The 12,438-nt window shown below is 47.5% G+C and overlaps 4 protein-coding genes across 4 annotated transcripts, besides 5 other annotated features; 3 read left to right on the plus strand and 1 right to left on the minus strand.

The window, feature by feature from the left end:
- Positions 1-1,038: 1,038 nt before the first annotated feature.
- PVX_111015 (50S ribosomal protein L27, putative) lies at positions 1,039-1,551 on the minus strand (the record flags this gene model as incomplete). Its single annotated transcript, XM_001608378.1, has 1 exon — positions 1,039-1,551. The coding sequence occupies one exon, from the start codon at positions 1,549-1,551 to the stop codon at positions 1,039-1,041; it is 513 nt and encodes a 170-aa protein (XP_001608428.1).
- Positions 1,465-1,490: a microsatellite.
- A 436-nt stretch (positions 1,552-1,987) lies between the features above and the next one.
- On the plus strand, positions 1,988-3,425 carry PVX_111020 (hypothetical protein). Its single transcript, XM_001608379.1, has 5 exons — positions 1,988-2,369; positions 2,543-2,577; positions 2,703-2,738; positions 2,959-3,023; positions 3,137-3,425. The coding sequence occupies exons 1-5, from the start codon at positions 2,180-2,182 to the stop codon at positions 3,231-3,233; spliced, it is 423 nt and encodes a 140-aa protein (XP_001608429.1). The 5' UTR covers positions 1,988-2,179; the 3' UTR covers positions 3,234-3,425.
- Positions 3,192-3,223: a microsatellite.
- A 744-nt stretch (positions 3,426-4,169) lies between the features above and the next one.
- Positions 4,170-6,721, plus strand: PVX_111025 (vesicle transport-related protein, putative; the record flags this gene model as incomplete). Its single annotated transcript, XM_001608380.1, has 1 exon — positions 4,170-6,721. One exon carries the CDS (start codon positions 4,170-4,172, stop codon positions 6,141-6,143), a length of 1,974 nt encoding a protein of 657 aa, XP_001608430.1. The 3' UTR covers positions 6,144-6,721.
- Positions 6,722-8,042: 1,321 nt separating this feature from the next.
- Positions 8,043-8,069: a microsatellite.
- Positions 8,070-9,994: 1,925 nt separating this feature from the next.
- On the plus strand, positions 9,995-12,010 carry PVX_111030 (ubiquitin-conjugating enzyme, putative). Its single transcript, XM_001608381.1, has 5 exons — positions 9,995-10,092; positions 10,223-10,302; positions 10,558-10,725; positions 10,860-10,988; positions 11,475-12,010. The coding sequence occupies exons 1-5, from the start codon at positions 10,043-10,045 to the stop codon at positions 11,621-11,623; spliced, it is 576 nt and encodes a 191-aa protein (XP_001608431.1). The 5' UTR covers positions 9,995-10,042; the 3' UTR covers positions 11,624-12,010.
- Positions 11,729-11,751: a microsatellite.
- Positions 11,891-11,913: a microsatellite.
- Positions 12,011-12,438: the final 428 nt, after the last annotated feature.

Here is a 12,438-nt window from a genome sequence, read left to right on the forward strand (position 1 = left end):
AACCTGTACGGGAACTAAACACACGCGAGTTTTTTTTTGCTCTTCAGAAATGGGGAAAATTCGTTCCCGAAAAAAAGGAATTAATTTTTAAATGTTCATTGCAACGCGGCATATTTTGCAACTGTAGACAGTTGTGGCGGTATATATACTCCATCGTTTTGTTCATTTTTAGTCAGCTGCACTGTAGCTAGCTGGCTAGCTATTTTTTTTTTTTTTTTTTTCCATTTGGGCTAACAAATAGCCGTAACGTCATAAGGATAAATTTTTTCTCCACTTTGTGAAGGAAGCACTGATCTATTGTTCAAGCAGTAGGAGTACATTTGCTCCTTTCAAAAGAAAATGTAATTGCTCCCCTTTGGTTGTGCCGTCCGTTTTTCATTGATAACGCAACTCGGAGGGGAGAACCGACTAGGTACTGCTCAGACTCTTACAAATAAGTAAATCATTCTGCACACACACAGGAAAAAAAAAAAAAAATATGAACCGTTCATATTTTTTCAAAACAAATCACTCCTCCTACAAAAAAAAGCATGAACCGTTCACATTTTTTCAAAACAAATCACTCCTACAAAAAAAAGTATGAACAGTTCACATTTCCCAAAATGGGACTCCCCCACGATGCCACATAAGCAGTGCGACATCTTTAACCAATGCGCTTGGACAACCTGAACTGTTCCTTCTCCAGCTTTTCTGCAAAAGGGCTAACCCCACAGTCGGCACACTTTATAGTTTAAAAAATGTTTAAAAATTTTGGCATGGCCGTCACAAATAAGCTGCAAAAGGGACTCAACAATGTCTACATAAAGTTCTACTCCCGTTTTGCATTTCCCCAAGGGAAAATTAAAATCGAATTGTAGTCTATTCACAAAAAAAAAAAAAAAATACTTTAAAAATGTAAGAAAACGTACACATGCTCCTCTTTACGCATGAACGCAAAAATGTGGTTAGTAAAAGAGTCTATCCTTTTCTCCACACACCGGAAGCAACACCTCCATCTACACCTCCCTACGATCTTGCTTCCGTTTCCACACCGTCTGCTCACTTCGCTGAGGTCCACACCCTGGACAAAGTCAAGATGGTTGGATCCTCTCGGTAAACGTCCGCATACGTCATTGGCTTTGGGTCACTCACATCGACGATACTTACAACTCGGTTGAAAAAGTGGACTTTCCCCGGTTTCGTAGCAATAAGGGTGAAATCTCTTCCCTGCTTAACCCCATGACCAGGTTTAAAGGTCCTTCCTCTCTGTCTAACTATAATATTACCAGCATGGGCGAAATTATTTCCTAGTACTTTTACCCCCAAATTTTTGGGGTTACTATCTCTTCCGTTTTTGGTGCTTCCCACTCCTTTTTTTTTGGCCCATAATTTATTGAAACGTCTGAATTGAGCTATGCTCACCACTTGGTCATGGTTTTTAATAAAGCATTCTTTCGCGTAATTTTTATTTATAAAAGGGATACTCTTAAAATGGCTAGCTGTTACTACGCTCTTTCTTGATGCGTTTATGTCGTTCACGTGTAGACGCCTTTTCTGCGTCGTCCTGGTCATTTCTTCCGCCCCACGATGCCTTAAATATGTTCCTGCGTACTTCCCAGCGTGTGCAAATTTTTTCGCGCAAATAGCACATTTTATTAGAGCAACAAAAATAAAGAAAAGATGAATTTTCATTTATGAAAAAGTTGCGTACACCGACTGGGGGGGGAGGGGGCTGTGATTCACCACTTTTCAAGCTGCTTCACACGGCAAAGGATATTCTCACGTGTGCAATAATTTCACGTTTGCCTTAAACAGGTGGGAACAGGCAAAAGCACAAGTGGCACGTAGAACGCTCGTTTGCCTATCCACTCACCAAAAAAAAAAAAAAAAAAAGCCACTGCGGTGGGTGAAAAGGGCAGTCACGCATAAGTACACACATAAATACACGCACGTGTGCATTCGCAAACTCGCATATTTACGTGTTTGCCTTTTTTTGAAAAACTTCTTTCCCGCTGCGCCGGAAAAACGGATGCATCGCTCAGCGTTATGACTAAACGCCCATTCAGCGCGCGCAACACATGCTTTAGTCTAAAACAGAAAAATTCACCTTGCGTCGTCTTAAAAAAGGATCACACTGTGTGCGCACTTATAATCGCCGCAAACCGACGCGAACGCATAAATACACACTATCCAATCGAAGATGAAGCAATCGCCCTTTTACTTGCTCCTTCTGTGCTTCCTATCCGTCGCGAAAACGGACGATGATGCATACGTAGAATTGGACGAATACGAAGTGAAAAATAAATTCAGCGTCCGTGTCTTGCGGGGGTCTTCTCTGCGGTGCGGCCTGGACCTTCGGGATGAGGCCGACATTGAAATGAGGACTTTCTGTAAGCGCCCTCGATAGGTGGTCGACAAGCCCATCCGCCGACTCCCTCAACTGGTTATTGCGCTATCGATTAGCTGCTCTATCGCTTAACCGCCCTATCGCTTTGCTGCCTATTACCTTTCTCCTTTTTCCCTTTTCCTATCTCGCCACTGTTCCCAAATCGGCTACGCGCAGCCCCGGGGGTGCATATAATGCCTCACATACTATCGGTAGCACAGCAGAAAGCGTCTCCTCACATGTACCGACGCTCATCCCGCTTAAAAGCTTTCCCCTCTGTGCCGATGCTCAAACCTGTTCATACAACGTTGTAACTTTCCTCCCTCCAATTTCGCAGGACTACCAATTTGGCTACGCCCAGCAGAAAATTATAGTAAATGAATGAGCATTTAACTACGCGCAAGATTCGCGTATGTCTGTGTCTTGTCGAATGGGTTGATTTGCTCGCCCTGGTGCTTATCGCGTCGTGCCACCTCGCACGCCGCCGCTTAGTTGCTCGCGCGTCGTCGCTTAGTTACTCGCCCGTTCCGCCGCAACCTTTTCTTCCACTGCGAACGTGCACCCGCCCAGTCACGCACACTTTCCCCCCCAAGGTCGGCGAACACAACGTCACTCCCTTAAATGCGGGACTGCGAGGAATGTGCGTTGGCGAGCTAAGGTTTAAAAGGATTACTCCGTTGTTTCCAAGAGAGGACGCATGCACATCTGAAGGGAGCTTCTTTCACCCATGCACATACGCTTCCTTCACGCATTTGCCCCTTCCCTGTACAGGCGAATTGGCATCCCCGTTGGTGGCATCGGCAAGGTGTACTATGAAATTACCTTGAAGGACTACACAAAGGGAACCCCCCCAAGAGAAGAGCTGTAGATTCGGTGGCGCTTCCTTTGCAAATATGCAGTTGGTGTGCCGCAAGTCAGCTGTACATCCATGTTTTCATGTGTAATGCGTCTGCGCGGGGAGGAAATCCCAAGCTCCTCCAGTGCTCAGTGAGTCCCACCTTCACGCATATAACTACTTATGCATGTGTATGTTCTCCCCCGCTAACACGTTAAACGCGTCAAAAATAAAAACAAAAAATAAAAAAAAACCTAAGCAATATGCACAGTTTCGCGAAACGCAAAGTAGGAGATCGAACGGGAGGCCACTTCAAATCGCCCAGCGTGAATAAAAAGTGGGGGAGGCGATATGCCAACATGGGAGTAACAACGAAGCGAGGGAGAGGCTCTCCCAAAAAAAAAAAAAAAAAAAAAAAACTGGGCGCACTTGCGCGAAGTAGAATAGGAATATGCGGAAATCCTAAACGATTGGCGGCCTGCAAAAAGGCGAACTGTTCGCAGTCCAGGCGCAACTGCTCGGCTCTGCTCGCTCAGCTTGCAATTTTAAGCGATACCATGGCAGCGACATAAGGGAAAAAAAAAAAAAAAAAATATATACATATATATGTGCGTATATATATGCTTCCTCACATACCAGCGATACGTAGCATTATTAGCATCCCTTGCGCGTAAAGTAACCGGTTAAACGCGGGCCGCACGATTACAAACAAACGAAGGGAGGCCCGCCGCGGACTGCCCCAGGCAGGAGGAGGCAGCCTTCCCAACTGCGCAATGTTTGGAAAGGGGATGCCCAAATGGTCAGCAAACGTGAGAGAGTGTAAACCTGGGGGGGAAGCCATCCGCTCGCGCGCTCTGCAGAGGTAGTGTGCCCCCAAAGGGGTGCTCTTCCAAAGGGTACCCTTCCAAAGGGTACCCTTCCAAACTGCTTCCTTACAAACCGCTTCCTTCCAAACTGCCTCCCCCCAAAATGTCGCTCAACATCCAGGAGCAGCAAAAAAGCAGCGCCATCAGCATGCTGAACCTGAACGAGTACCACGACCACCTGAGCAGCAGCGGAAATATCCTTTACTACTCGCACGACAAAATTTGGAAAATATTAATATACGATTCGGAGGGGCAGAACATCCTCGCGCCGTTACTCAAAGTGGGCAATCTGAGGCACCACGGTGTAACCCTAAATTTGAATCTACACAGACAGAGGAGCACCATCCCGGAGGTTAATGCAGTCTATCTCGTAGATAACAACAAAGAAAATATAGACAAAATTGTGAAGGACATGTGCAACCACATGTATGGAAGTTACTACATTAACTTCATATCGTATGTATGCGAAGAGAACCTAAGTTACTTTGCAAATGAGTGTGTAAAAAATAATGTGGCTTCTCATGTGTCCAAAATTACAGATAGGTATTTAAAATTTGTTAGCTTGTCTAGCAGCACCTTCTCCTTGAACATCCCCAATTGCTTCAAAATTTTACATACAAATGAAGATCATGTGATTCAAAATGTGATGGAGAGGATAACTGAAGGGGTGATTTCTTTTTTGGTCACTCTGGGGATTATCCCCATCATTAGGGTTTCCTCCAATTCGTCCTACCCGTCCAAAACTATTGCGGAGAAGCTGCACAGGAAGATTTACGAGCTGGTCAACTTGAGGTCTACAAACAATTACATTTTTAACTCCAAGACGGTGCAGAGACCCGTGCTCATTTTGGTCGATAGGGAAGTCGATTTGAGTGTCATGGTGCAGCACGCGTGGACTTACCAGGCACTGATTCATGATGTTTTTGATATAAAGCTGAACAAGATAAGTCTCCATCAGGGGGGTGAAGGTAGCAGAAGTACTTCCCACACGGGGAACGCTACCCCGAACGGACCCGTAAAGAACTACGATATTGACACTGGAGACTCCTTCTTCGCCTCCAACTGTAATAAGCCCTTCCCCGAAGTCGCCAACAACATCAGCGAGTGTCTAAATGAGTACAACGAGAAGATGAAAAATCTGAACAAGAGCGACAAGGGGGGAGGCGGCGTGGTTGGCGGCGTGGGTAGCGGTGGCAGCGGCGGCAGCGGCTTGGGGGATAACATCACCGGGGGACTCATGTCGGCGATGAACATCCTCCCCGAAATGACGGAGCATAAGAGGCTACTAGACATGCACACGAACATACTCACCGAGCTCATCAAAAACATTAAGGATAGAGAATTGGACAAATTTTATGAAAACGAATTTGACTTTGAAAGTTGCAATGAGAAAGTCTGCACTCAGCACATGAAGGATATCCTTGCCTCATCAAAAGGAACCCCCACGGATAAGTATAGAGCTTTTCTCTGCTTATATTTGGCCAAAAAAAATATGAACAAACTGGCATTTGACACATTTCTGCAAGAATTAAAAAACATGAGCATAGACATTTCAGCCGTTTATTTTATAAATCAGTTGGAAAAATTAAAAACGATGAACATACACATCCATGTGAGTGCTCCTCTCACCCACTCGAACAGCGGCACCACAGCCACCTTTAAAGATCAACTCAACACGTACGGCAACATCTTCATCGATAAGGGTATAAACATCCTACAGGGGGCTAAAAGTCTGCTGCCAAAAAGACGGGAAATAAAAATTACCAAGCTCGTTGAAACGCTCATTGAGAATAAACCCTCCTCTCTGAACGACCAGTTTGTGTACATCGACCCGAAGACCCCTCCAAGTGATGCCACCGTTGGAGGCAGCCATGTGGAAAGGAGCTACATCAAACAGGACCACGTGAAGGACTACATCATCTTTGTCATTGGGGGGGGGAACTACATCGAAGTTTCCGCTTTGAAAGACTTGGAGGAAAAAATGAACAAAAAAATTATTTACGGCACCACTGATTTTGTTCGCCCGGAGAATTTCGTCCAGGAGCTCAACGAGATAGGCCATGCCTTCTCGCAATGAAGTTTGTAGCCGTTGATCCTGTTCGCACGTTTAACCGCTCAAACGTTGCGTGGTCACCATGGGGGTCTTCCGCTCTGCTAGATTAGCTCCCGATACCCCGCCTCTAACATACGGGACCCCCCTCGAAATGTTACCCATTTTTACTCCCCAGCTTCAACTCAGGATGGAAGGTAGCCAACATGGGGGGTGAAAGACAAAAACGAAGCTCAGCAGGGCACCTTCTCATCTGTGCGACGTTCCACACAGATGAGACTTTTTAATCAGCCCATTTTGTGAAAAAAAAGAAAAAGGCCAACTTATGGAGGAAATTCCTCTTCGTCGGCGCTCCCTTGTGGGCACATTCGCCTTTTTTTTGTACTGCGCAGTGGGGTTATTCCCCCCCCCCCCAACTGAAATACGCCGAAGATGGAAGTGGCCCCCGCGAGGAATTTTTTTTCGTTACACATTTTTTGCAGTGCGCATAAAAGGAAACCCCTTTTGCTGCGCAGCAGGTATGCCCTTTCAAGGGTTACCCATCTTTCCTTTCCCACTTCTTCATTTTACCAACCCCTATGTGTGTATCCATTTTGAACACCAATGGGAAAAAAAAAAAAAAAAGTTTACCAAAGTTGATGATCAACCATTCAGGCGATAAATCGTTCGCGGGAACAGGGCTGAATTTTTATTTTTATTTTTTTTTTTTTTTTTACATACGGAATGCCCACGCTTCACCCCCTCACACATCGGAACGGTGCGCTAAATGTACGCGGCGTGCGAAGCATTCGCGTGGAGAGAAGTCTTATATTACGCCACTCCCGCGCGCGAACGGGCGTTTTGGTTGCCTCCTCGAGCAGATCATTGATCGGGTGAATGCCTCGCATCTGACTGGTCACTCGAACTGCGCTCGTGGCGCTGATAACCCTGCTTGCGTGCTACTTCTGCTGACCATTCGAATCTCCTCCTCCCCCCCGGGGGAATCAAAAACAGTTCAGCGTCGATCTGCGGGGAAATGCTCAGCGCGATGAGCCATTTCTCCAGAGGGTAGGGAAGACTCAACCGGAGAGACGCGCGAAGATGCGTCAGTACATGCGCAGTTACAGGTGACGCGCGGGAAGTTGCCAACTGGGGCACGTGCGAGTAAATTCCGCTTGCATAAACTCAGCTTGCGTAAACCCCCGCGCAGTGAACCCTCGATCCCTTTGGGCGCCACCTTTTTTTCGATTCTGTGAAGTGTCTGTCCACTGCGCGTTCGGCATATCCAGCTCATCACCTCACCTGATTAATTTTTTTTTTTTTTTTTTTTTTTCCCGATAATGCATTATTGTCTACTATGGGCAGTTTTTCCCCCGGGATTTATTAGCTCTTTCACAGTCGAACGCGCACATCGCCCGTTTGTTTGTCCAAATATGCCATCCACGACAATACAAAAAAAGTGTACATCTCATACGATCAGTTCATAAAACCTCTTGGTAATTTCCCATAGGACCATTTGGCCAAAGTTCATTTCTCACTTGTTCTTTTGCTCTGTTTATGTTTATGAATTTTTTTTTTTTTTTTTTTTAAAAAAAAATTAACAAAATAAATAGCTCACTGGAAGGCGTACTTTTTGAAGGGCTTTTTTTTTTTTTTTTTTTTTTTTTCCCAGCATGATAAACATACGACAAATACACATGTGCACATACGCATACACGCGTTGAAGCGAGTGTACCCACGCATCATGTGTATCGCGCGAATGAGTTCATATGTGTAAACATGTGTAAACTCCCCTTGTGGGCATTGCCTCGTACACACCGCGCACGTATATATATGTGAATAGCACCCTTATGTGCGTTTCCACCTCGCCATTTCGAAGCAGTGGCATTATTTTTACGCCCCCCTCGCCAAACCAATGACCACCGCTCCTCAGCTGCTCTCCCCTTCACACACACGCGCGGCTAAAACCAGATTGTAAACGAAGCTGTAATTTTACTTGTTCTTCACGTTTGCGGGAAAAAAATACCTGCTCCGAAAGCTGTGTGCCCCAAAAGCTGCGTGCTCCAAAAGTATGCGCTCCAAAAGATATACCCTTGTGTGTACTCCTTACTGTAATTTTTTTTTTTTGGTCAACTGGTGTTTATTTTTCCTGGTCACACGCATACGCCTCCGTGTAGCATTACCTGCGTGAGGACACTACGCGTATTCTCATCACATTGCATCACTGTGCTTCACACCCCGCACGTACGCGCAATCTGCCGAAGCGCGCCCAATTCTCCCCCCACAGTCCTGTTCACCTACCCTCGTGCAACTTCTTCGCTTCCCTTGTGCATACCGTGAGAGGGGCGAAATACACCCGCAGGAAGTTACTGGTACACGACGAGTATATTTTTTGCTTTGTCTAAGCTGTCATCCGTTCGCTCTGCTTCTTCCTTCGCTTTGTTTTTTTTCTTTTTTTCCCATTGATCGCCTCAACACCTTAAACACAACTTTGCCAGAGATTGCAAAAAGGGGAGGGGCAAGGCACACTGCGCGGGCGGCACAGCGACGTTGGTGAGTTTTTCAAACCGACAGACAACTCGGTTGAGCGAAAGGGAGCCTCAATGAAGCTGCGTCGGCACACGTGAACGTGCATGGCGTTCCTTCCATCAGCGCGAAGGCCCGTCCAACCATCTGCTCACTCATTCGCCACACACGAGGACAGGGCTACATACAATTTTGCTCCCTCCCCAGTCAAAATAAAACCATTTAGTAAATTTTTTTTTTTTTTTTTTCCCCCTTTGCAATCATCGCTAGTTCCACACCGCACAGGTCTCACAAGCGATCCTCTTCCCGCGTCACGACTTTTTTGCTAAAAAGAATACCAAACGGGAGTGAAGTGCCCCGCGGAGGAGCAGCGAAGAGGCAAAAGAAGGTAGAGGGACGAACCAGCGGAGGTGTCAAGTGGAACAAGAACAGGTAAACACGAGGGGAGCACTCAAAAGGTTCACGTGCGAGCCGAAATAAACACACAACTGGGGGGAATCATAGGAAACTGTGAAAGAGGAAGGTATGCCTAAATGATCATCCCCAAAAGAATGGAGCGTTTCACAACAAAGTGGCAGGCACACAAAATACTAAGTGACACCACCTGCACATGCAAGTTCATCCCAATGCACGTAAACGTTCACCGCCATATGCATGTTCACGGAGGGACTATCACTACATACGCACATAGCACTAATGGTGGATCGCTAAAAACGCTGCAGAGCGGCTGACACCCCTCCATACTCAAGCAGGCTACACCCCATATCTTCCCCCCGTGACATTTTCTTCAGCACGATTTTTGTGCGCCACTGCTCATTTGGTTTTTCCCCCTCTGAACATTCCCAACTAGATAAGAACGCGTTGGCACGAGAAGGAAAAAAAAAAAAAGCAAGAAAGGAAGGAAGGAAGGAAGAAAAGAGTATAAGAAGAAAACAAGCAAACGAGCAAACACGCAAAAACGCAAAAACGCAAAAACGCAAAAACGCAAAAACGCAAAAACGCAAAAACGCAAAAACGCAAAAACGCAAAAACGCAAAAACGCAAAAACGCAAAAACGCAAAAACGCAAAAACGCAAACCAGCAAACCGGCAAACCATCAAACGAACTGCATTTTTGGCCATCGCCGCCCACGGGTGTGCTTCCATCACTCCAGTTGGAAGGCACACAATCGTTTGCCACACGTAACGGAAGCAACTAAGGGGCAACCTTTAGCAACCCCCGCGCGTGCATCCCGAGTTGCACAGATTGAAAGCGACTGGTTAAGTCTCGCCGTCCCGCGCGACATACGTTCAGTCGGCAGAGATAAAGACATCCCAAAGGAAAAGGCGCCACCGCAGAGGGAATTCCTCCCCAACCACACACCCAAAAAAGGGGAAAAAAAAAAAAAAAAAAAAATATAGCGACAAAACGGCAACTGTACAATGAATCAGCAGGCATCTCTAACAAGAAAGCAATGCGACTTCACCAAGCTGTAAGTTTCCAGAGGGTGGCTCCGCGCCTACTCTCGCGTGTTCCTTCGTGCTTGTACATGTGCAAAATTGTGAAAATGGTGAAAATGGTGAAAATGATCCGTTTACCTCCTTCTCCCCCTCTCACCGCAGTATCATGGCTGGGTACGATTTGGAGCTGAACAATGGCAGCACGCAGGACTTCGACGTCATGTTCCACGGGCCGAACGGGAGTATGCAGAGGGCGCACGGGGCGGTCGTCCGCGCGCGGTGTGACCGCTATGTACAGGCATATGCATACGGATATTCATACGGATATGCGTGTGAATATCCGAATGACCATCCATACGTGTGTGTATGTGTGCGTGTCCGTGTCCGTGTCCGTGTCGAACCGACCTGCGCGAAGGCAACAGGGAAATGCCCCCCCCCTTTTTACGTCACCTCTCCGTGTGCTCATTCAGCCCCGTTTCACCCCCCTCTCCCATTAGCCGCCTACGAAGGAGGAATATGGAAGGTTCATGTAACCCTGCCAGATGACTACCCCTTTGCCTCTCCGTCGATTGGATTTATCAACAAGCTGCTGCACCCAAATGTGGACGAAGCGTCCGGATCGGTGTGTCTGGATGTGATTAACCAGACGTGGACCCCCTTATACAGTAAGGAGAGGCGCGCACTGGGCTGGCGGCGCTCACTGGGCTGGAGCCGCTCATTGGGTCGGAGACGAGCTGACGCGCCGCTCGCCACTGCAGTCGAAGCAACCAGCACAACTGTGCCCACCCCCCTACCGCAGGCCTCGTGAACGTCTTCGAAGTTTTCCTGCCCCAGCTGCTGACCTACCCAAACCCATCAGATCCCCTGAATAGCGACGCGGCGTCCTTGCTCATGAAGGATAAAAATATATACGAAGAGAAGGTGAAAGGTACGTCGCAGCAGTATGCCAGGCGTTCTGCTTGGAGTGGCCACCCCTGTGCTGGCCCCTCTAACTTAGCTCACCATCTTGCCGGTTGGGCTAAACGAATTGGTCCCTTTTGTGGTCGTCCGAGAGTTTTCCACGAGAGGGGGTCACTTCGTCAGTTCGAAAATTACCCCCTGGTGGTACCCATTCGCGGCTGCTCACTACCCGTCCACTATCCTTTCACCGCTAATGTCACCGTTAATCCCACCGCTAATCCCACCGCTAATCCCACCGCTAATCCCACCGCTAATCCCACCGCTAATCCCACCGCTAATCCCACCGCTAATCCCACCGCTAATCCCACCGCTAATCCCACCGCTAATCCCACCGCTAATCCCACCGCTAATCCCACCGCTAATCCCACCGCTAATCCCACCGCTAATCCCACCGCTAATCCCACCGCTAATCCCACCGCTAATCCCACCGCTAATCCCACCGCTAATCCCGCAGAATACGTGAAGCTGTACGCCAGCAAAGACCTGTGGGAGCGACAGAAAAAGGAGAAGAGCGCGGCCAACATGAATGGCAACATATCGCCAGTGAGCGAGCTTTCCTACGTCGACCAGGAGGTCCAGGACATCGACTTGGACAACCTCTGACGGGCCGCACCATCAGCGGCACTACGGTCAGCACCACGGTCAGCACCGCGATCAGCAGCGAGACGATAATTACCATCATTATGATCATTTTTTCCCCCCATTTTTACGCTTCTTACCTTTTTTTTTTTTTTTTTTGTGTGTATTTTATTTGTAAAATATGAATTTTTCAAGAGGCGAAAACGAGAAGCCCTGGTGTGATGGCCGCGTGCGCCTTGTACGCGCCATGCGGAGGTGCACGCCTGTAGGTATACTCACAAATGCACAGACACTACGCTGCGCCTGCGTTGCACAATGCCCGTGTGCAATGAACGCACAACCGTCGCCACGACCATCACCTGCCATAGCTATATAAATATATTTTTATACGCATGTATGTATGCATGCATGTGTGTGTGTGTGGTCACCTCCGCACCCCCGTTTTTCCGAAGGGAAAAGAGAGAGATAAGGCTGGGGTAGGACCCGTTTTATTCCTCTCTTGCCACAAGCAAATGGCGCAAAGCGTTCCTCAGGTGTCAATGGTGCTAAGTTTCGCTTTATGCGCCCTCCTGGTACTGCCCCGTCACCGTCGTAATCGACCAATCGCGTTCAAAATTAACGTGCATGGAATTTTTTATTTGTAAATTTTTGCTTACAAGAAGAACGTGACGGGGGAAGGGGAGTGGGGAGACTGCAGTGAAAGAAAGCTGGTTTGTTCACTTTTCCCTTTTCGAAAAAGGCAATTCTCTATGCACATATAATGCGTTGCACAATCAGCTTCAGGTTAGTGGCCTTTCACATTTTTCTGTTCACCGGGGTGGTGCTGCTTAGGGGGGGTA

The sequence above is a fragment of the Plasmodium vivax genome, chromosome 6 (assembly GCF_000002415.2).
Source record: "Plasmodium vivax chromosome 6, whole genome shotgun sequence".
NCBI lineage: Eukaryota > Apicomplexa > Aconoidasida > Haemosporida > Plasmodiidae > Plasmodium > Plasmodium vivax.

Coding starts and splice junctions, on each gene's coding strand:
- PVX_111020 (XM_001608379.1), top strand. CDS start 2,180: ATGAAGCAATCGCCCTTTTACTTGCTCCTTCTGTGCTTCCTATCCGTC. Junction 2,578..2,702: donor TAATGCCTCACATACTATCG/GTAGCACAGCAG, acceptor CCAATTTCGCAG/GACTACCAATTTGGCTACGC. Junction 2,739..2,958: donor ACGCCCAGCAGAAAATTATA/GTAAATGAATGA, acceptor TTCCCCCCCAAG/GTCGGCGAACACAACGTCAC.
- PVX_111030 (XM_001608381.1), top strand. CDS start 10,043: ATGAATCAGCAGGCATCTCTAACAAGAAAGCAATGCGACTTCACCAAG. Junction 10,093..10,222: donor CAATGCGACTTCACCAAGCT/GTAAGTTTCCAG, acceptor CTCTCACCGCAG/TATCATGGCTGGGTACGATT. Junction 10,303..10,557: donor GTTCCACGGGCCGAACGGGA/GTATGCAGAGGG, acceptor CTCTCCCATTAG/CCGCCTACGAAGGAGGAATA.